At 37.5% G+C, this 25018-nt stretch overlaps 1 protein-coding gene across 1 annotated transcript in view; it reads right to left on the bottom strand.

Annotated features, from left to right (window-relative positions):
* IL7 (interleukin 7) overlaps window positions 1-24374 on the bottom strand; it is a 50220-nt gene extending 25846 nt beyond the window's left edge. Inside the window, exons 1-2 of the mRNA XM_056106948.1 lie at window positions 24365-24374; window positions 18170-18303 (exon numbers count right to left, since the gene is read on the bottom strand). Coding sequence (XP_055962923.1) covers window positions 18170-18303; window positions 24365-24374 — 144 coding nt within the window. The remainder of the gene's footprint in view (window positions 1-18169; window positions 18304-24364) is intronic.
* Window positions 24375-25018: the final 644 nt, after the last annotated feature.

The raw sequence follows: 25018 nt of genomic DNA, 5'->3' as shown, positions 1-25018 counted from the left end.
AGAGAGAGCACAGGCTCTGAGATGGAGCACAGAGAGATGAGCAGGAGAGACAGGAGGAGACAGGAATGAGGGACTCTGTGAGACTAGAATGGGGGGTTCAGAGAGACAGGAACAGGCACGTGGGGAGAATGGAATAAATGGCAACTGATCAATCAACCGGCTTGGCCCTCATTTCCTTCTCTGTCTGCCCCATGGCTCAGGCTGTCTTGGGTCGGGGAGCGGCCCCGGCCCCTCCAAACCTAGGCGGCGAAGGGGAGAGCTGTTGGGGCCTTCCCTGGCTGCCCCGGAGATTATACACTCTTTTAAATTTTTTCCTCAATAAAACACTTGTGGAGCTAAAGAAACAGTCCACTCTGGTTATTATCCTGAGCACCAACAGGAGCGATCTCTCAGCATAGAGCCAGGAGTAAACCCTGAGCATCACCAGGTGTGGCCCCCAACCCAAACCAAACCAACCAAACAAACAACTGTTCTGCTTTACTAATATTCAATTTTTAAACAACAAATATAGAACAAAGAATGAGTACCATCCACCTTCAACCTCTGCCCTAACTAAAAGGAGCTGAAAAAGTTTAGTTGTGACCTAAATTATTTATCTTATGAAGGTTATATATACATTGAATACCTATATATTTCTGGAGATACTTATATATTTTTTTCTTCTTTTTTCTTTTTTGCTTTGTGGGTCACACCCGGAGATGCACAGGGGTCACTCCTGTCTCTGCACTCAGGAATTACTCCTAAAAGTGTTCAGGGGACCATAATGGATTCTGGGAATCGAACCTGGGTTGACCACGTGCAAGGAAAACACCCTACCCACTGTGCTATCGCTCTAGCTCTGTTACTTATGTATTTTCTACTTGTACAATGCCTCTTCTATGTTGTAAACATATCTTACCATAGCATAAAGTTTTGTTTTGTTTGTTTTTGTACATCAAAGTGTGATGATATATAAATTTGGGTTTAAAAAAATGAAGCTATAGGAATTATATTATTCAAAGTTTGAGAGATTTTCTTAAACAGCAGTGCTAATATCAGATATGAATAATGCATCTTTACTAAAACTTGGCAGGACATGCATGCTTCCACAGATGGCAAAGTCAAGCATATACCCCTATGGGAATGTAGAAGTATTATGAGGTAACTATAGAATTGTTATTTAGGTCATTTATTCACTATCTTTAAAAATAGACTGATCCTATATGAGTGTAATGGAAAGAACATTAAAATAGGTATGTAAATAATCATATCCAAATACTTCTACTAAATGGCATTTGATTATTTTGCAACAGTAATCAACCTAGGATTATTCAGACCAATATTCAGATTTCATAAGTTTTGTGAAATATTTCAGCAGTTAATTGACTTCTCCAAAGCTAAAGTAGCAAAATGGGCCTATAAATAAAGTATTTGGGAATGGGGTTCTCAGTAATACCTTGAAGACCAGAGGGACACGCAGAGTAATTTTCAGCCAACCAGATAATGGTTCAGTATTAGGACTATGTGGTACCAGAAGCCACCAGGGCTGTATCTGGTAGTGGTGGGAGGGGAGCATGTGGTAACAGAGATAAACTAGGATACTTATACATGCAACATGTGCCCCAACCCCTGACCTATGACCCTTGAAACAAGTATACTTATTTTCAGACAAGCAATCTTCCTATAGCACTGGGCTAACATGATGTTGTCTTGTATTTAACTTCCTCATCTATAAATAAGTAAACTGAATTTGAGCAGTAGTTTCCTAAGTAACTCCAGGATTCCACAAAATGACTTGGGATATTAAAAGTAGAGATTGGATAATGCAAAACAGTCAAGGCTTAAGGACTCACAGAATTCTATATAGAACTAATTGAAAACTTCACTTATCACTTAATCCCCATTATTCATCGATTTATTCGAGCGGGTGCCAGTAACATCTCCATTCATCCCGGTTGCGTGCTAGCGTAGCCCAATGGTATCTGTTCGTTCTAGGAACATGCAGAGCCTCAAACCGATCATTTAGGGTCTTGACGAAGAAGTCTGACCATCTTATAGGTGGGCGTCCACGTGATTTTTTGATGTCCCGTGGAATCCAATCAGTAATGGCTCTAGTCCAGCGGTTGTCTGTAAACCTCATTACGTGTCCAGCCCATCTGAATTTTGATGTCTTGGCAAATGAGACAGCGTCCCTGATTCTTGAGCGTTGACGAAGATCAGAACTCCGGATTCTATCTCTCATTTGAGTGAATCGTGATATTCCAAGCATAGTTCTTTCGATTCCTCTTTGAGAGACCCGAATAGCGTTCTCATCCTGTTTTCGTAGGGTCCAGGTCTCTGAGGCATATGTTAATGCAGGAAGAATAGTGGAATCAAAGAGATGTGCTCGTAGCTGGAGGTTCTTTGTCCTTTTAGTTATTTCTTCAATGCTCTTGAAGGCATTCCAAGCCGCTCTCTTCTTCCTGCGCAACTCAGGTGCCAGGTCATTCATCATGTTGATTTCTCGACCTAGGTATATATAACTGTTGCATTCGGAGATGGTGGTTCCGTTGAGAGTGAATGGAGCGTCAGGAACAAGGCTGTTTCTCATAAACATTGTCTTCGTAAGATTCAGCTGTAGTCCGACCTTTCCACATTCACGGTCAAAGTCGTTCAGCATTTGTGCCGCTTGGCTGATGTTTGGTGTTATTAGAACGATGTCATCAGCAAAGCGGAGGTGGTGTAGTTGCCGACCATCTATCTTCACTCCCATGTTTTCCCATTCCAGTCGTCGCATGATGTTCTCGAGGGTGGCACTGAAGAGTTTTGGTGAAATGGTATCACCCTGCCGAACCCCTCTCTTGATATGGATGATTACTTCTTTGTAGAATGGTGAGATCTTGGTAGTGAATCCGCAATAGAGCTCACGAAGGATCCTGATGTATTGAGTTTGTACGCCCTGATTGGCTAGGGCTTCCATGACCGCTTCCGTCTCAACAGAATCAAAGGCCTTCTTTAAATCAATGAACATTAGACAGAGCGGCATCTTGAACTCCTGAGATACCTCAATGAGCTTGGTTATTGTGTGGATATGGTCGATGGTACTGAATCCTTTTCGGAATCCAGCTTGTTCACATGGTTGTCCTTCATCTAGTGTTCTGCTAATCCTATTCAGGATGACTCGAGTGAATAGTTTGTAGATGACAGACAATTGGCAGATTGGGCGATAGTTGCCAATGTCGTGGATGTCTCCTTTCTTGTATAGTGTTTATTTTTTTTTATTTATTTTATTTATTTCATAAATAAACATGCATTTGAAAACTACAGTTGTCAGTGCATATCTAAGTTCTTTAAATGCAAACTAATGTAGTCTGTGTTCACATTTTAATAGAATTTTATGCATAACTCAAGCAATTTATAGCCATTAAGAAATAGAATATAAAATTTAGAAGACATCACTGCAGGTATACCACTAACATGAATATTAATATATGAGTCATTACTAATTGCTAGGTTCTAAGCACTGATTAATGACCTTTGTATGTTTACTAATTCATATATTCCTTAAAGTAACCTCAAGAAGTATCAGTACTATTCTTCCATAGTTTAGAAGGAGTAGAACTAAGTCATAAAAAGATTAATTTATTCAGTGTCACTCAGCTAGCAAGGGTGTAATTTATCTAGTGTCAACAGTCAACAGCTAGCACATTTAGAGATAAATATTCACAAAGTCCATTGGGCCGTGACATTAAAGAGTGGATTATAAATTACTCAGTGTCAATTAAGACACCTGTGGTCATTGTGGTATAAACCCTTTTATTTCAATAAGTTACAATACTGACCTAAAAACCTTCAACATCAATGATGTTCAATGAATGAATAACCTACAGAAATAATCACCATTTTTTAGTAGGATATGGAAAAAGCCCAGGGGGGCAGGAATAGGTAAATTGATAAAGAAACTGTGGTATACATATAAACTGAAAAACTACTTAGCTATAAAAAGTGATGAAATAGGGGCTAGAGATATAGTTCAGTGGGCAACGGGCTTGTCTTGCATGCAGTCTACCCACCTTCAATTCCCAGAACCACTTATAGTGCCTTAAGCCCCACTAGGAGTGATGGCTTAGCATAGAGCAAGGTAATCCCTGAGCATAGCCAGATATCCCACCCCCACCCAAAAGAAAACAAAAATAATCAAGTTAACTGCTAAGTGGTTGGAAATAGAGGGTATTATGGGCTGGAGCGATAGCACAGTGGTAGGGCATTCGCCTTACAAGCAGCCAACATGGCCAACCCGAGTTCGATTCCTCCGCCCCTCTCGGAGAGCCCGGCAAGCTACCGAGAGTATTCGATATGCCAGACACAGTAACAACAAAGTCTCCAATGGAGACGTTACTGGGCCCGCTCGAGCAAATCGACGATCAACGGGAGGGCCTTTACCTTTACCTTTATGCTGACTAGCGTCAGTCAGAAGGAGAGGGATAAATATAGAATGATATTTTCGGATGTGATTTTTAGAAACAGTAAGGGCACAGCAAATGGGGGCCATATGTGGTGCCAGGCCCTATTCATGGTCAGCCACGTGCAGGCAAACACCTTGTCCCCATATTCTCTTTCCAGCCCACAGTCTCTACAGTACTTAGAGATGTCTAATTAATTTTGAATTAGAAGATCACAGTTAGCAAAATTTAATTTTTGTATACAAAATGGTTTTTAATAACGCACACCTGAACCTTTACAGAAAACTATTTGATATCTACTTGTCATAGTACATGATATACCTCTTTTCTCTTACTTATTCTGCTTTTTCCCCAAACGGTAAAGGAGTTGTTTCATCTGTCATAGGTTACTTTACTTGTCTTTTTTAAAGGAACAGTTGTGGAGCCTGGAGAAATAGTTTCCAGGTTAAGAGCAAGCTTTGTATGCAAGGGGTCCAGATTTGATCCCAGGCACCATATGGCTCTTTGGAGGATGTGGTTTTAGGAGATAGAGATTATTAATCATGTAGATTCCTAAAAGGTTTTTTTATTCTCTGGCTGTAACTTTTCAATAACTTAATTTTTATAAAGAATTTTATTTTTCTTACAGTCTATTTTTTACTTCTATAAGGTTTTTAAACTTACTTTTACTAAGATCATTTAAATGTGAATCCATGTGCATCTTCTACCAGCAGTACACTGTAAATCATCAATAACAATGAAACATACTTTTTATTACTGTGTGATTATTTAATAAAGTATGCAAAAGTTTATCAAAAATTTTAGAATCTAATATTTCTCTGTTTTAATAATACCCTGTATTATCAGAACAGGTATGATATACCTTATATTAATGAAAATACTATATAGTTCTGATTATGAACAGTTTTTGGCTAATCATTTTCTTTCCTGTTTCTGTTTCACCTACAAGATAGCAACACAGACAACCAGACAACCAGTGCAACCAACTCTACCTGGTTCAGATCTGTATAGTCTGTAACAATGCATAGGCCTGATATTTCCAATATCCAGTTTTTTAATTTACACTATGATCTATGATCTTCAAGGGGACTTCAATGCAGGATACTATCATTTGAAAGTTATGCCAATCCTTAAACTATTTTTCAAAGTACCACCTGCAGCCTAGTATGTTGAGTCCAACTGACCAGTTGAGATTCCTTTCTCCTTAAAACTCATTTCACTCAACACGATACTCTCCATGGCAATCCAGGATAGGTATAGAATAATAGCAGTCATTTGTGTGATATAGCACATATACATATATAAACACATATACATTATATTATATAGTTTCATTATTGTATATGAGATATACAATACAATATACAATACAATTAGTCTCATATACAATAATGTGACTAATAACCAAGGTGAGGGGAAACAGGGCTCAGGAGAAAGAAAGAGAAGAGAGGAGAGAGAGAGAGAAAGAGAGAGAGAGAGACAGAGAGAGAGAGAGAGAGAGAGAGAAAAGAAAAATGCCTGCTATAATGGCAAGTGGTGAGAGGTGAGATCTGGGGGTTGGGTGGGAGGGAAACTGGGTATTGGTGGTGGGTGGGAAAAGTATAATGGTGAAGGGAGGGGTATTGGAACACTATATGACAATCCAATCATGAACAACTTTATAAATGTGTATACTACTGTGATTCAATTAAAAAATAAATAAATAAATGAAAAAATATTCCTTTCCTACTGTCACTGAATTTCAATCAGGAATTATTTAGATTTTCTTTTTATAAATAATTGAAAAATTTAGCCATTTCTCTCTTGATTTTATTCTAATTTAAGTCAGTCTAGGAAGCTCTTGATAGAAATTTGGTTGTGCATACCAAGTGATGAATTGGAGAGTTTATGTCTACAGAATAAGAATTGTAGTTTTCTTTTATTTTTAAATACTTTACTCATTATTTAATTTTACTCTTTGATTAACTTTATAAAATGTGATTTGATTTAAAGTAAAACAGTAAAAAGGAAAGAGAGTTCACAGATATCCCCAGCCCTTATTGAGTTTACTATTAATATCCTAAATCATTATTTAATTCAATAATGATTATATTATTAAATTAAATTATTGTTAACTCCTTATGAAATAGTAAATTAATTTTACTTTCCTAAAATTACCCTGTGTACTACCTATTCACTTTTCCCACCCCTTCCTAAAACCTTAAAATTTTTTTTTCACTTTTCGATAATGTTGTCATTTCTAGGCTATCATCTCTTTGGAATAAGACTAGAGTAGAATAAGACTAGAGTAGAATCTTTCACACATTATGCATTTGAAATGTATGTGCCCATGTTCTTTTTTGCCTTGATAGATCATTTCTATTAATCATCGTTTATTGTATTTCTTGGGTTGTACTGCACATAATCTATTTATTTGTTGAAAATTGATTTTATTGCATCCATTATTGACAGTTTTCAATAAATAAAGCTTTAATAGGTGTTGGATAGTACAGAGGGTAAGGTGTTTGCTTTGCACACAACCAAGCTCTGGACCATCAGATGTGTTCCTCAGCCTGCCACGAGGGATTGATCCCCTGAACATGAAGCCAAGAGTAAATCCCAAGCACAACTAGGTGTAGCCCCAAAGTCAATAATAATAAAGCTTTAATGAGGGTTACGGTAAAAATTTTAGTATGGATTCTAGATTTCAACTCGTTTGGGTAAATATTAAAAGTGTGAATATATAGAATGATTATGTTTAGTTTTGTAAGAAATTACCCATTATGCATTCCCTCTGGCAATTAATGAAAGAACCTGATTTTTCCACATCTTAGCCAACATTTGGCATTCTTAGTGTTTTAGATGTTATTCATTAGGTGAACATCTCTATTCTCATTTTAATTTACAATTCCCTGAGAGGATATGATCTTGAGCATCTCTCACATGCCTATTTGCTGTGTGTATATATCTTTATTGCTGAATTATCTATTTAGAGCTCTTGTACATTTTAATTGGATTATTTCTCATATTTTTGAGGGTTGTACTTGATGGGGGACACACCAATTGTACTCGGGTTGTTACCAAAGGGGCTTGGGGAACTAATTGTGGTGCTAGAGATCAATTGCAAGCGTAAGGCAAGTGCCTTCATTCTACTATCTCCCTGGCACCTGGAGTTTTAAGAGTTCTTTAAATATTTTTAGTGCAAATATTGTCTATAAATATTATCTCTAGTCTGTGGCACGTCTTTTCATTATATAGTTTGTTTCCAAGGAGTGTTTCAATTCTCATGAAGTCCAGATTCACTTTTTTCTTTCATGCAATGTACTATTATTGGGTGTTATATATAAAAATATCATATCCAGGGTTACTTAAATTTTTCCTGTTATTTTATATTCATAGTTTATAGTTCATTCATAGTTTCTGTATTTTGCATATATTTATGTGATGAATTTTGAGTCATTTCGTGAAAAGTGTGAGGTCTATTTTGAGGGGGTATGTTTCACATAATTTGCTAAAAGAACTATTTTCTCCTATAAATTAGTTTTAATATTTTGTTAATCAAGTATTAGACACTGCATTTGTCTACTTAGCCTATCTATTCTGCTCTATTTTCTACTCTTTCATTAATATCCTGCTGTTCTGATTGCTCTAGTTTTATAAGTCTTGAGTTTGAAAAAATTACATATTTTGACTTTGTTCCTTTTTCAATATTTTGTTGGTTATTTTGGATCTTTTGACATTTGATGCAATTTTGTGTGTTTGTTTAATTGTTTTAGGCCACAACTAGAGCACAAGAACAGCTATGGCCCCCGAACAAACACCAATAAAAAGCATGTGTTTGGCGCTCTGAGCTGTCTCTCTCTGACTCATATTCCACATAAACTTCATAATAAGGTTGTTGATATCCTCAAAATGTCTTGTTGGATTTTGATTGTAATTATATTGAACAAATTGGGGAGAATAGCAGACTAAAAATCCTGGCTTTTCTTGTCGTAAATATGAAACACTTCTCCACTTTAGTCCTTTGATTTCCATCATCTGAGCTTTATAGTATTCTTGGTGGTTGATGCTATACATTTTATAAGATTTATATCTGAGCATCTTAGTTTTAGATACTAACTTAAACAGCATTGTCTTCTTAATTTTCAATGTCAGTTGTTTGTTTACTGATGTTTAGAGAACAATTATCTTTTGCATATTAACCTTGTAGGGCTGGAGCGATAGCACAGCAGTAGGGCGTTTGCCTTGCACGCAGCCAACATGGCCAACCCGAGTTCGATTCCTCCGCCCCTCTCGGAGAGTCCGGCAAGCTACCCAGAGTATCTCACCCGCATGGCAGAGCCTGGCAAGCCACCCATGATGTATTCGATATGCCAAACACAGTAACAACAAAAGTCTCCAATGGAGACGTTACTGGGCCCGCTCGAGCAAATCGATGATCAACGGGAGGGCCTTTACCTTTACCTTCACCTTTACCTAACCTTGTATCCTTTCTACAATTACCTATTAGTTTCAGGAGTCTTTTTCTATTGTTTTGACTACACTAACGGATACCTTTATTTAGATTACATTTTTCTTTGTAATTGTAATCTGTAGTGAAAAGAAGTTTCATTTGCTTTTTAAAAAATGGACTTTGCCTTATTTTATTGCCTTTTACATAAGATAGGACTTACAAAATGATGTTGAGTACAAGTGATAAGACTGTAGGAACAGCATCTATTATCTCATCATTAAGTATTATGTAGCTGTAGGCTTGTATTTTTTCTTTTTGGGTCACACCCGGTGATGTACAGGGGTTATTCCTGGATCATGCACTCAGGAATTACTCCTGACAGTGCTCCGGGGACCATATGGGATGCTGTTAATCAATTAGTAGAGGGTCGGTTGCATGCAAGGCAAACGCTCTACCCGCTGTGCTATTGCTTCAACCCCCAGAAGCTAGTAGACTATTAATAAAGATTTTCTTTTTATTAGTTTGAACAAATTGCTTTACTCCTAATTTATGACTGTTTATATTTACTCAATATTGAATCCTGACAAATATTTTTCTGCACCTATTATTAGCATATTTGTGACATAATTTATTTTAATTAATTCTCATGTTGAACCTACATAGCGTATCTGGATTAAGTTCCATTTAGCAAAGCCTGGCAAGCTACCTGTACCGTATTCGATATGCCAAACACAGTAACAATAAGTCTCACAATGGAGACATTACTGGGCCACTCGAGCATATTGGTGAACAATGGGAGGACAGTGCTACGGTGCTAGCTATAATATATAATTATTAGAGTATATTATTTAATTTAATTTGCTAGTATTTTGCTGGGGCTGTTTCCACCTATATTCATAGGAATATTCATTTCAAATTTTCCTGTCCTGATATGACACTGTCAGTTTTAGTATTAGAGTGATGTGAGTCTTACACAGTAGGTTGGAAAGTATTCCCTGTTTCTATTTGTCAACAGAGTTTGTAAATTTTGTATAAACTATTTGGCATAATTTATACCAAATTTTAAAGTATAGTTGATATGATTTTTTTCTTAGGTATTTGGCATAATTCATTACTGAAACCACCTGAGCCTGAATTTTTTTGTTTGGGAATATAATTACTATAAATTAAGTATCAGTAACGTGTGTGTCATTTTATTTTTCACTATATTTCATAAATTTTACTAATGTAAATTTTATTTAAAAATGTTGCTGCTGCCCACTCGAGCAAACCGATGAACAATGGGAGGACAGGACAGGACAGGATTTAAATTTATTTTGAAAATTCTTTGACCCATATATCTAAACATGCGTTGTTTAATTTCCAAATGTTTCTACACTTTTCATCTATTATTGATTTGTGTAGTTTATTTGCCTTTTGTTTTGAAAGCAGACTTTAAAAATTTTATTTTTAATCTGTGTGTTAAAACAGGTGATCCATAAAATATTCACCCTTGAGAACATTTTGTGTATATTTGAAAATATAATGTGTATCAAGTTCTCAAGGATTAAGCATTTCAAATATTTTCAGTTTAGTTAATATACAGTGTTTCCTAGTTCACTTACCACTTTATTGATTTTCTAGCTCCTGAATATATACGTATTACTGAAAGGGACATTTAAGTCTCCAATTTGCAAATTTTTCTGTTTCTTTCTTCAATTTATCATTTTATGCTTCAGATTCTAAGATTTTTAGTCACATACCCATTGACAATTGTTATTTTTCTTGGGAAATTGACCCTTTGTTAAATATCTTTCTTTACTTCTAATAGTCTGCCTTTCTTTGAAATGAGCTTTTCCTAAAATAAATATAACAATTTCAATTTCCTGTTGATCAGTGTTAACATGCCATACATATCCGTATTTTAATTTTTAGTATATGCATTTTTATATTTAAAGAGGCTTTTTATAAAAAGTTAGGTTTTTTATTCACATAGAATCTGTATTTTTATTGGTATATTTTAATTTTTACAGCTAAAACTGCCATTACTAAGAAAAATATATTTGTCTCTTCAATAATAATCTTTCTTCCTAAACGGAAACCTTTATGTAGTCACACCACTATAAAATCTTCATAAATAATTAAATCTTTATTCTAATATAACATGATGCAATAAAGAATTAAATTTTTCTTATAAGATAAATGATTTTTATAAGATAAAAATTAAGATTTTATCTTATTAAAGTTATTTGAGTATAGCAGTTTTAGTTATATTCTAAAAGTAACTAGAAATGCTTAATTACTTTTTTTGCCCACTACTGTAAGCAAACCAGTAACATAAAGGCCAACATGGTATAGATACCAGGGTAAAGTATTTAAAGTATCAAAAGGTTTTTGAAAGGGGTTACAGAGACTGTCAGCTTGATGTGTTGGAAAGATAATTCAAATGTCAGTAAAGACAACAAATGTACACTAGGAGCAAGGAGATCAGCCAGACACTGAAGGCTATTTACAGCTCTCCATCAGTACCTGGTGACTGGATCACCTACTTTATGGAAGTGAAGTCAATGTAATGAATGGATAATTTAATAGAGCTAAAGAGACATACCATTGTGCAATGTTTGATAAGAGTGAGAGTGTCAAGGATGATTGAGGGCTTAGGGGAAAAGTAACTGGGCAAATGCAGATACCATCACCAAGAAGTGAATGTAAAAACCGGACCAGGCTGGAAGTGAAGACAGTTTTCTTAGTAGGGTGAGTGCCACAGGTTGTCTGGATAGAGCTATTTAAATAAACAGTTCCAAAATTCATAAAAGAGGCAGGAGCCTCAGAGTACTTGAGACCTATGTAAGGGAAAAAGGAAACTGAATCTGTATAGGCTTCAGAAACAGAGTTAAACTTATTAGAAATAATAAAAGCCACTTTAAACTTATTAGTCATTACACCACACAATTCCCTAACTCACAATAAAGAACATCTCTTCATGTGCCTGAAATTAGACTGAGTCGTTCCTAGAAAGTATCTATTTCTAGGCCTGGCCATCGTCTGCAGCTTGTGTTATCTTTAACCAGCCTCTATGCTCCTGACTAGGAGTTGCAAAATTCAATCATATGAGTCATGTTTAAGCAAAATAATTTTAATGGACAAAATAATTACGTTTTAGACTTCATACTGGAGATCAAAAAATGTATCTAGCTCTTAATTCATAACAAACTTTTAAAGCAGCAAATATTTAATAAAATACTCTCTGCTTAATCTAAATAAATTCTGAGTTCTGATTAATGCATGATGTTTATTTAAAATGTATATTTTAGTATGCATTATTTATTATATATTTAGTATAGTATATTTTAGTATAACCCACAGGACCCTGGGTTTGAACACTGGAATTTCCAAAAAAGTAATAAAATTCATGTATTATTTATCATATGTCACACCAATTTAAAATACTATGTGCAAAGTACTCTAGATGAGTATGCTTTAGGATTCAAAGACGAATCAAACATGCACTGTTTTTAAGATGCTTATAGACTAATACAGTGTCAGAATATAAATACTACAAGTTAAAAATCAAAGACGTTCTTAAAGTGAAATTGAGATAACTACTTCATTTGTAGTATCATCACATACACTACATTTAAGAATAAAATTAACAAAAGAAGTGCAAAATTGAAAGTCAAAACTACAAATAATACTGAAAGAAAAGACTTAAATAAATGGAAAATCATTACATTTCAAGGGCCAGAAGCTCTGTTACTGTTGGAAAGAAATAGTTCTCAGTTGATATTAGGAGCATCCAAGTGAGCATCAAAATTCCTATCAAGCATCAAAATTTCTATACTTATTTCCTAGAAGTTGATATGCAAATTCCAAAATTTGTGATGAAATTTCAAGGGAGGTGAAATAGTTAATTTCTAAAAAAAAAAACTATCATTGTATAACTGAAACCCAAGCACAAAATTTGTAAGCCTATAACTGTATCTCATGGTCTTTCACTAATTAAAAAAAAAAAACTATCAAACAAAAGGTCTCACACTACTCTATTTCAAAACCAAATCCAAAAAGCAAAGATAATAAAGATAGTCCCAGGGTAGTTGGATATTGGGAATTGAAGAGTCCAGGAATTAACCTATAACATCTAGGCTCAAAGTACAGCAATAATTTTACAATAGTACAGCAGAGGGAAAAAGGTATTTTTCTCTAAATATGACATTTACTTATTTGACTTAGAATATAAATATTTGGTCGATTTGCTCGAGCGGGCCCAGTAACATCTCCATTGGAGACTTTGTTGTTACTGTGTTTGGCATATCGAATACACCACGGGGAGCTTGCCAGGCTCTGCCCTGCAGGCGAGATACTCTCGGTAGCTTGCCAGGCTCTCCGAGATCTTCTTTCTTCTTTCTCCTCTTTTTCCTCCTTCATCTTATCCCTCCTCTTATGTTTCACAGAGAACATTGCTCATAGTCAGCATGGAATAAATTTTTATAAAAAAGGGAAAAAATTAAGACAGTCACTGAAGATAGGAAGAAAGAAAAGGAAAAAATGACAGAAGAATTGAAACATTTTTCACCATGACTCAAAAAAATGTGATTTCTATTGGAAACACCAGAGGTTATTAAATTTCTACATTTCTAAGGTGAGGAAGTGCTCCAAAGAGGCCAAATTAGGTATCCAAGATCACAGTTCTTGCTAATAACTAAGTTAGTAACCATTTATGTCTTCCAATCCTTAATTCATTTTTCCTTACACTGTGATGCTAGTGTTACTCATTCTTCATTTGTTAATCAAACGTTTACTGATAGCTTTATTTATGTAATCCTTTTGGATTCGATAGTGAACACAAAGGACAAATGTTTCTATTCTTTGTGTTCATATATTCATTGTCATTGTTCTCATCCGAAACCCTCAATGACTTCCTGGTGCCTAGAAAAAAGTCAAAAGTCCCTTGTATTGCAAGCCCACAGTGCAAGGTGGGAATAAAATCCACAGATATTTACTAGCTGATAGCAAAGAGTTAGATCCTAGCTTTGCTGCTTGAAGATTAGGTGAACTGAAGTCTCAGTAAGAGTACACTCTTATAGGGGTATTGTTTGGGGCCTACACTTAACAGTGCTCTGGGTTTATTCCTTGCTGTATATTCAGGGATCATTGCTGGCAGTACTGTGAAGACCATACAGGATGCTGAGGATTGAACCCACGTTAGCCACATGCAAGGCAAGTGCCCTACCTACTGTACTATCTCTCCAGCCCCAGAGGTATGGATATTTTCAGGGTTAAACTAATTCCCTGAAGATAACTTAGTACATAATAATCACTTCTTAGATATTACTATTATAAGCATACAAAGATTTACAGTAATTACTGTGGATCATCTAGGACATGCTGAGTGAATAAGTAACTACATCTGTTCCAGTCACACTGAAATGATTCTTTTGACTTTCCTTTCTTCTTCCCTAAGTTTTCACCTCTTATTTACAGATAACTTTCATGAGATTATGATGGCACTGTTCATTGTATTGATGAGGTCATCTACACTTCCATATCTTGTGAATTAATCTCACTTAGAAATCTAGCCATGTTTTTGCATTGCTACTGCTATTGTTCTTATTCCTGAATGTTGTGTTAAAATAAATAACATAGTAAATGATATAAATACTTATACATGAAATGTGAAATGCAATTCTACTCCTAGGTTTCTATTGCAAAAGCATAAAAGTACTAATTAGAAAAGACATATTTGTATCTATCTTCACTATGGTTTTGTTTCCAGTAAGCAAGATCTGGAAACAACTCAAGTGCCCAACAAAAGATAAGTGGATTAAAGTACTTTTGGGATACAGATACAATGAAATATTCAGGCATTAGAAAAGATGAAGCCTTGCCTTTTGCTGTTCAGGGATGAAGGGTTTCATGCTCATTGAACTAAGTCAAAAAGAGAAAGACAAATACTGAATTGTCTCACTTAGATGGTGTATTAAGGCATGAGGCAAGGGAAAGAATAGACAAAGTCCATTGAAAAGAAGCACTTAGACACCACACAGAACTAAAGTTAACTAAGGGAATCAAGGTAGAATGGAAGTATGACAGTAGTAGAGGATATTAGCACCTTGGTGACAGGCATGGTGAGGCAATGTATCCCTAAAAATAAATAAAAATTTGCACACATACAAACTAATGTCAAATCAATTAAAAAAAATCAGGGAACTTCATTCAAAACCTTCAAGGCTGCACAGCTGGTATAAGGTTATAGTTGCAGAGCATAAGAGGATAATCACTATGATCTAAGATAGTTCACCGTTCAAAAAGACAGATAATATTACTTGATTCATAGATTCTAAATTTACTATGACTGACAACCATAAAAAGCATACTATGAATCTGGTAGATAAAACTTTCCTGCTATTGAATTGCCAATAACATATTTTTTTAGTTTTACAAAAATTGCCAATAACATAATTTTTAAATATAGTAATGTAGCTTATGTTACTGCCAATAACATAATTACAAAAATTGTTAACAATTTTTGCAATTCATACAAATATACATTGTAGACCTAATCTTAGTTGATTATCTGTATGATAAAATGAAATAATATATTGATTTAAAAGTAATTAGCATTGTTCAGTGTAAAAAGTATAAAAATTTATGGAATATTAAATGAGCACATTTATCTTTGACTTTAAGTACAACAAACTTTATGGAATATGAAATAAACACATCTACCTTTATTTTTTAAATCAGTGGGAAAAAATCAAGAGACCTTTGTGGTACAGTGTTCAATATCAGCTTAAACTTTCTGTACTCCTCAAAGACAGGGATTCTGAACTTCCTAAGCTGTGATGTCACTTTATGAGTATGTTGAAAGTCATTGGTGTGCCAGGAGGGGAGAAATTAAACATTTTCTGTTTTGTTATGGCTGACAGTTTTCTTTTTTAAAAAATTTATATAGTGTGTACCACACTTTGATATAGTAAAAATGTAATGTTTCACAGATGACATAGGTTTGCACATAGAAATTCTCAAAGAATCAGAAAAAATAACAACTCCTCAAACTAACAATTTTGACTAGTGTGCAGAATACGAGGTTAATATACAAAAACAAGTTGTTTCCTATATATCAGAAATAGTTAATTGAAATTCAACATAAGTTTTATATGTGTATCACAAAATGAAATATTTAGGTACAGATCTAGTGGAATACAAACAATCTAAATTAAGAAAAGTATAAAACTTTGATGAAAAGAATGAGAAAGATCTAAATCAATGGAAATATATCCTATAACCATTAATATAAAGTTAAAATATCAAGATGTCAGTTTAACTGTTGAGCTCAGATGCATTACCAAAATGAATAATACACAGATGGCAATAAATATGTAGACATAAGAGATGCTTAATATTGTAAGTATAGAGTTGCATGTTAAAACAACAGTGAGATGCAGTGACATACCTACCAGAGCAACCACAACTCAGACACTGACAATACAAAAACTATTAAGACTATAAAGCATCAAGAACTCTCATTCACTACAGGTAAAAATGCAAAATTGTATATTCACTTTGGAAGCTACTGGGCAATTTTATATAAAACTACACAAAGCTGGGGTTGGAGCAATAATATAGTGGGTAGGGTGTTTGCCTTGCACACGGCCGACCCGAGTTCAATCCCTAGCATCCCATATGGTACCCCAAGCACGGACAGGAGAGATTTCTGAGTGCAGAGCCCAGAGCATCGCTGGGTATGACCCAAAAAGAAAAAAGAAAAATATGCAAAGCTAAATGTACTCCTACCCAGATTCATATTTCTACCCAAATCTGTTGAAAATGTATGTACAAAAAATCCTGCAGAAGAATATTTATACAGGATTTATTTATAATTGTTCCAAAATTAGAACAAAAATGCACTTCAGTCAGTGAATGGATAAACAAATGTATTCATTTATTCAGTGGAATATTGTTTGCCATAAGGAGAAGTGAGGTATAGAACATAATCCTATACAAGTTTATCCCTGGTTGGGGAGTTTCTTTCCCTTTCCCTTGTACTTTTCAATAAACCTGTCTATTACAAAGAAGAAGAAGGAGGAGGAGGAGGAGGAGGAGGAGGAGGGGGGGGAGGAGGAGGAGGAGGAGGAGGAGGAGGAGGAGGAGGAGGAGGAGGAGGAAAAATAGAGGAAGAGGAGGAGGTATAGGAGAAGGAGGAGAAAGAAGACTATAAAATCACGAAAAATCTGAAAGGAAACAAAGCACACTTAAACACATTTATAAGAAAGAATGCAATCTGAAAGTCTATATGTTGCATTCAATTTATGACATTCTAGAAAAGACAAAACTATAATAACTGATGTTACCATCATTTCAGGGGGAAGGAGGAAGAATCCAATCAGTGGAACACAAGGAATTGTTAGGTTCAGTGAAACTATTCTTAGGATATTCTACTAGAGAATACATGACATTATGCTTTTATCAAAACTCACTGAATTTTACAACACAAAGAGAAATCTAAATGTCAACCTTAATAATATATCAGTTGGTCTGTAAAGTGTAACAGATGTGACATTCAAATTCAAGATATTAATAATGAAAACTGCACAGAGAGGGAACTCTACAGGTAAATTCTATGTTCTGCTAAATTATTCTGTAAGAATATGACTTCTAAAAATAAATTCATTAACACAAAAATCCTTAGCAAATAAAAACCATCTCACAGCAAATCAGATACAACATATGTATAAACATACACTTTTATATACATACACACATTCAGATAAAGTAAATACACATACATTTTCATAATTTTAAATCATTCTTTAGTTCCTTTTCCTCTCCTGATGTAACAATTTTTAAGGGACTATCAACAGAATGGGAGGAAATGCAGTTACATTCAAATCATGCTTATAGGAATGTGGTAGGAGAAATCTAGCACTGAAATAGCTGTGGGATCATTTTTGGTTTTTTGCCACACCCGCAGTATTCAGGAGTTACTCCTGTCTCTGCACTCAGGGATCTCCGCAGGTAGTGCTCAGGGGACCATAAGGAATGTGAGATAAAACAAGGGTTAGCTTCATGCAAGGCAAGTACCCTTACGCTGTATTCTGTCTCCAGCCCCAATTGTGGGATTCTAAAGTTTAGTAAGGAAAGATTTTTTTTAAAGGGGACAGACATCATGAGGCTATCTATAAAAATAGAAAGTTTGAAGCTCATCAAATGGTATTAACTTATTTCATTTTCCTTTCAAGGGATGTAGCTGGACGTTTAAATATAAAACTGCATACCATAAGAATAGATAAACTTTTCCAACGAATTAAAATGTGAGTAAGACAAAACAGAAACATACCAAGTAATCGAAGCTGACTCTTAGAATATTCCTATAATCTTGGCCGTCTTTACCTTTAATTTCACAATCAGATGACGCTACTGGTAACAGAACAAGGATCAGGGGAGGAATTCCAAAGATGTACCTAAAAGAAACTAAATTCAACAGTGAGTAAGAAAAGCATAATTATAAATAATATTATGTTAGGTTGTGGTTTTTCAATGAGCTCGTTTCTAGTAAGTTTTTAAAAGACATCTCAGGTGTTAGTGTGGGGAGAATCCTAAAAATAGTCACTATTATGTAAACCAAACGGATTTTAGAGTTTAGATTTCTTCCACTTTTGATTTAAAAATAAGCATTTGGAAAAGCACAGGCAAGGTTCAATGAGAACAGTCTCCTTGCTTCTAAAACACACTTTGGGTGGTTTTTTTTTTCAATTCATTACAGTTTATTCAGTTTGACTTGTGCTCCAGGTACCTGCAAGAAAAGTAATTTATAGATAAACAAGCAAATTACAGGTTGAGAAAAGTTGCATAATTCTTAAATTTTATCATCCACAGCATATGATTGTGTATTATAAACAGGTGATTTTATCCAGAAGTCCAGCCACCTCCTGGAGGCAGCCTTGCAAGTTTCTCATCCGGTGCTGGACTCTGAGCCGCTTCTTTTTCAATGTTAGAAGGGGCATTCCCCTTGATTCTCTTTCTACGAACCAGGATGAAGGATCAAGGGAAGGACGGGATGTTGTGGTGCGCATGCTCTGTGGTGCCAAAGCCACACCCTGCAATGCTCACATACCCTCAGGGCCAAACCCTGCAGTGCCCAGGGGGCCTCCAGAGCTGCAGATGGTGACGGTGAGAGGCAGGAAGATTACCATATAGATGAAATACTGGTCCTGAAGATGGAACCAGGGTTGGTTGCCTGCAAGGCACGCTCCTTCCTTAATCCCTGTCCTCTCTCTCCACCCAAGACTCTTCCTTTGTAGTGGTGGAGTGTAAAGGGTTAACTCATTCCACAACCAGAATGAAACTCTTTTGAAACTCTATTACCTATCTTCCCGGTATCTCCTGTCTCTAGAGTCCAGCGACTTCAAACACAGCTCGTCCAACATCTTGATGTTACAAAAACACCGTAAATAAATTTACTCCCCATTAAACAGTGAATTATACTTGCTTTTTCCATTCGTCCTTCTAATTAGAAGTTTTTTAATCACAAAGAAATGAAATTATAAGTACTCTCATTGGGGGCATAAAAATACACTGGAGGGCAAGTCGGAGATTCCCAGACATGTAAACATGTAGATAGTTAGGCATCAAATTCTCCATAAGTTGTCATATATGTAGGTTTCTGGTTTCTGTAGAAAACTGAGTATGGCAACAATATATTTCCTGTGAATTTCCCAAATCAACTCTTAAGTGTACTTGCTGAATGCATATTATAAATATTACTCTGGGGGTGGGGGCGCTAACAAGTTCTGCTCATGGGAACCAGGAGCCACTCCTGGTCATTCTCAGCCAACTGGGCTAGTGGTTCAGAACAAGGACCTGAGAATACGGTGCTGCTGGGCACTGTGGCATCAGGGACCACAAGGGCCACCTCCAGCAACACTCAGGAGTCACCAGGACTATACAAAACAATGCTTGGGATGGAAATGGGGTTGGGTATATGCTTTGCTCTCTCCCCGACCCTGTGAGTTATTTCAACTATATGCCTTCTGTTACTGGGAGAAGACATTATACACCAAGGAACTAATATGGGAATGATGGCAGGAAGACTTTGTGTTAAGCACAACACACTTTATGTGTTAAGAACATCATAAAGTACCCAGCACACTGGCATTGAGGGCATCATCTGTCACTTAAAAGTTAGCCCATAATAAATCATGTGTTATTGATGATCTCTATATTTTCAAATAGAGAATATAATGGAATCAGATCTGAAAAAGATAAATATTACATCTCATCTTCTTATTTCTCTGGTATTTGATGTCGGTAATAGAAACAAAAATCCAGAACTGAGACACAAAGTCTTTACATAAGTTGGCCACTACACGGGAGATTAATAATAATGATAAGGATCCCAGTTGATTTTGAATTCTTAACATGTTCCAGCCATAGTAGATGCCTTATATATAGGATCTATAAAGATGAAAATCAGTCCCGAAGGTTACATTTTTTGTAAAACACATATAGTAAAGGTGCCCAGTCTGGATTTCAACCTGAGCTTGCTCTTCTCCACTCGGATTTGATTTTTTTAAATAGCCCTAGGTTTTGTCTATGTAATCACAGTGACCTTAGGAATAAAAGCTACTCCACATAATATTACTCAGTTCTGAAACCCTCTATTATTACTCTTGTTCCTTCCTTCTCAAACAATGATCAATTGCTCATTGTTTATGAAGTCCCAACTTTATAACAAGATCCCCACTGATTAAAGAGAAGCCAACTTTCTCCTGACTTTCTCTGTCACCTTAATAGATGTAAAAAATAAATGTATTTTGGAAAGATCAGATGATAAAGAAAATCTGTACCGAATAAAATTTGAATGAGCTCTAAGGAGAATATAATGAAATTAAATATAGGACTGAAAAGGAAGACATTCTTACTACTAGACATGAATATTTTCTCAAAGTCTACCTTTTATGTTTTAATAACTTTAAAGAGTTAATTTTCTATGAGGTCTCATTTTTGTCCTCTTTGTTGTATTTTTCAGTTGTAAAAGTAAAAAAATAGGTTATTAATGTGCCAATTTTCAATCACCCTACTTCATTATTGCTATGTTTTTTTCTTGGTGGTGGAGTAGAGGGCAGTGGTTTGTGTCCCACAGGGCAGTGCTCAGGGCTTAACTCCTGGATCTGTGCTCAGGGGTCACTGTTGCCAGGGACGGAGCCTGGGTCTACTGCATCCAAGACAATGCCTGTACCATTCGACACAGGGAGTAAGATGTTAATTGCCAGATTTGAAAGCTTGGTTGACAATGTTGTCTCAATGGGTAAAAGATGCTGTTTTTGCTTTTGATTCAGAACTCACCCTTCCCCCAATCCTGAACTTTTCATAGGTTACAGAAAAGACAAGCCATAAAGATGAACTTGTCTTTATCTCTCCTGAAGGAATTGAAACTGGAGGATTTGTTTTCAGTAGGGAATTTGGTTAAACCAGAATGAAGAATGTTTAAAAAATTCCTGTTGGTTTTTTACTTTAAGCCAAATAATACATTCAGTCTTCTGCTGTGTAAATTATGGGGTCAAAGTGAATATAAATACATTATTTTTATATGCTATCAAATTTTTCATCAGCCTTTCAGGACCAACTAGTATTTATTGAGTGTCCATTCTAAATATTATACAGGTCTATTTCCTCTGAAAATTAAAATGCTCTAAAATTTAAAAAAATGCAAAAATGCTCGAGATATTCAGGATGGATAGAAGACATATGAATTTGGTTAAACTAGAATGATGACTGTTTAAAAAATTCCTGTTGGTTTTTTACTTTAAGCCAAATAATACATTCAGTCTTCTGCTGTGTAAATTACGGGGTCAAAGTGAATATAAATACATTATTTTTATATGCTATCAAATCCTTCATCAGCCTTTCAGGACCAACTAGTATTTATTGAGTGTCCATTCTAAATATTATACAGGTCTATTTCCTCTGAAAATTAAAATGCTCTAAAATTAAAAAAAATGCAAAAATGCTTGAGATATTCAGGATGGATAGAAGACATATGAATCCATGAAACTGGCTTTAATATAAACAACTGGCACAAATAAATGGGTGAATAATGAAAAGTTAAACAGTGGACAATAAACAAATATGTACAGGAATCAGTTTTTAAGGGTACAAACAAAATTTTGATATGTTTAACGTAAACTAATGTCTGGCAAAACTAATATGAAGGTTGAATTCTATGCACAAGACCCAATAACAAACACTTGAAGACAATTATTCAGCCTTTCTATTATACTGCATGCATTTCATTTAATCTCCTAACGACTTGGTTAGAGAGGATAGTATGGCAAGACGCTTGCCTTGTACCTGATAGACCTGGGTTTGAACCCCAGCACAGCATGAAGTTTCCTGAAGAGTGCAAGTAGGTATCCCTGAGCACAAACCAGGAATAATACCTGAGCACTGCTGGGTATGACTCCAAAGCCAAAAATAAAAAATGACAAATTCCTACTTCCTGAGGTATGTACTAACAGTTATTGACTTTTCTGCATGTGGAGACTCTGGGACATAAAGATTTTTTTTTCACGTATAAAATATGTCTAGGGGTTGGGGAGAGTAAAGTGGTACTCTTGCTTGCTTTGCACATAGTCAACCCGGGTTCCATCCCCACCATCCCATTGCTGGGCTCTCGGAGAGGGGCGGAGGAATCGGGTTGGCCGCATGCAAGGCAAACGCCCTACCTGCTGTGCTCTCGCTCCAGCCCATTTAGAAACTAAGAAACTTAAACTCTCTCAGAAAGTAGAGTTAACTCAGGGATCCGGAGACTCAAGGAACTGAGTTAGTTCTCTGGCCGTGAACCCCGCAGTCCTAAAGGCCCCTCTTGCCAGCACCACAGTGTTAGTCCCTGGGAGTTCCCGGCACCACTGGGCTTCTGCAGCACTGTCTAAGCTCTTTAATATTGATATGGTGTAATGTAAAAGCTTTTCAACTTATTCATGCTTCCTATTATTTCTCAGTTAAGAGGACTATTCTATTGCTTTAGTCCTCAAATATAAATAAATTACCCAAACCAAATAGCATGATGGAGGACCATAGGGTAGGTCCTAAATTTCTTCAACTCCCAAGAAAAGTAAAAGGGAAAAGACTATAAGTAACCCTATTCTTAGATTTCTAGTGAGATCATTAGGAACAAAAGTCATGAACTCGCTTACTGTAATCACTATTATAAGAAGTTTGGATTTCTAATGTTTTATTTATTGATAACAACATCTTAGCTCTCTTATCTATCTTATCTATCCACTCCAGGAAGTAAAGGCCTTTTGTTAATGACACACCTTAGCCATCTTTATCTTGCTTTGACCTCTCTAGCTTAGATCAGAAGTAAGGATGGGAACCAGGACATAATGGAAGAAAGAACAAGAGACCCCGGAACTGTGTAAGGAAAAGGGGTGGCGGTGAGGGGCGTACACGGAATTTCTAATTATATAAGTTTTGGGCATTGCCGGCTGCAAATACTTTCTCATCACTCTCTCAGATACTGAATCCACTTCCCTCTTTTATCATTGGATTGCTACTTCTTGGCTACCTCAATTCTTTCTTAGTTCTTTGATGCCTTAGAGAGGGCCGGGGACCTTTTAGATCGAAAGGTGAAGCCTGAAAAGCAGGCAACGCAGTTTTAGAAGGAATAACCACTTTCTCCTCACCTCACGCCCTCCCCAACACTCCTTTGACTTGAGCAGTTATTTGCTCGGATTTTATGATTTCCTCCATCAGATGCTGGCGCTTCACATCCCCTTCCCTTTCCTTTCAGTGACCTTGTTGGCGCTTTCCAGGTGGCCGCGCCAAGGGAATCCAACTCACCGCGCCTCTGCCTTGGTCCGTTTTAAGTCCCCGTTCCGCGCACACAGAACCTTGCTTGGGTCTCAGCAACGGTCTGGCGCGCAGAGTGAATCCTACTTATTCTGCTTCGAGCGGCACCCATCCAGGAAAAAAACAAAAAACACAAAACACAAAACTTAAACCCCCCAAACCCGGGCTGCCTTTTCCCAGCGCCGCATTCGTGGGTTCCCAGCAAAAGACTCAAGATACAGTCTCAGTCGGAAACTCCCGACCTCACTGCGGGTGGAGGAAAAAAGGGGGTTTTCCAGGGAGATTCTGTCCCCTAAGTGTTTTAAAAGCGCGTCCCGTGGGAGGGACGCTTTCATTTCTCTGCTGAGTTCGGAGCTGCAAGATCCCCGGGCGCCCGTGAGTTACCTGGCGGGGCCGGGCGCGCGGGCAAGGTGGCTTGGCGCCCCAGGTGACAGAGGGGCGCGTGGCGACACGCACTGCCACCTGGCCGGGGTGACCGCCGCTGAGCAGCCCTGACACGGACGGGAGGCGTCGGGCCCCAGGTGCCGATGGCTCTGGGCCAGGGAGGCGCGCGAGCCCGGGCGCGGGACGGGTCCAAAGTGCAAAGGGGCGCCCGGGCCGCGGGGCCCCCTCGCCGCGCGCCCCCGACGTCCCCGGGGTGCCCGGCGTCCACTCGTGCGCCCGGGAGCGGAGCGCTTACCATGGAACATGGTCTGCGGGAGGCGGGCGTGGTCATGATGATCGCAACGGCCGCAGGAGCGAGCTCTCACCGCCCATCGCCACGTCCAGTCCAGGAGCCGGGGTGCCGCCGCCGAGGGGCCGGGTCGGGGCCAGGAGCTGCTCCCTCAAGGCGCGCCGGCCGGTTCATCCATCCCAAGGGGGGGCGGCACACACCACGCCACGGCTCGGAGCTTCGCCTCTTCCATAACTTCCGTAGGATCTGCCCGGCCGTGTACTTTCAGTTTCTACTTTGCGCCCCGGGCTGCAGGTTCGATCTCTGGGTGCATCCCCGGGGAGCGTCTTCACCGTCGGCTGCAGTGCACCCTCCGCAGAGCTGCCGGTGCACCTGGGCCAGCGAGAGCTGCCCCCCCCCTCCCCTGGAAGGCGCGACTCCCAAAGCAACCCCCCACCAAGGAATCCCCGGGGCCTCCTGGTTTGCAGAACTTCCCAGGCTTTTTTTCAGATGGCCTCTGACAGCCTTGGCCGAGCCAGGCGACCGGGAGCACAAAACACCCGGTGCTCCTGCGGCCACACAAGCCGCAAATGTGTCTGGAGACAGACGCGCTCTAGCAAGAGGAAGCCGCGGAGGCGGCGTCGCATTCTTGCCTCTGATGACCATGGTGGACGATGCCAA

Source organism: Sorex fumeus, unplaced genomic scaffold (assembly GCF_029834395.1).
Source record: "Sorex fumeus unplaced genomic scaffold, SorFum_2.1 ptg000002l, whole genome shotgun sequence".
Lineage (NCBI taxonomy): Eukaryota > Metazoa > Chordata > Mammalia > Eulipotyphla > Soricidae > Sorex > Sorex fumeus.
Note: the sequence above shows the minus strand (reverse complement) of the source record. Positions and strands in the feature narration are given on the sequence as shown.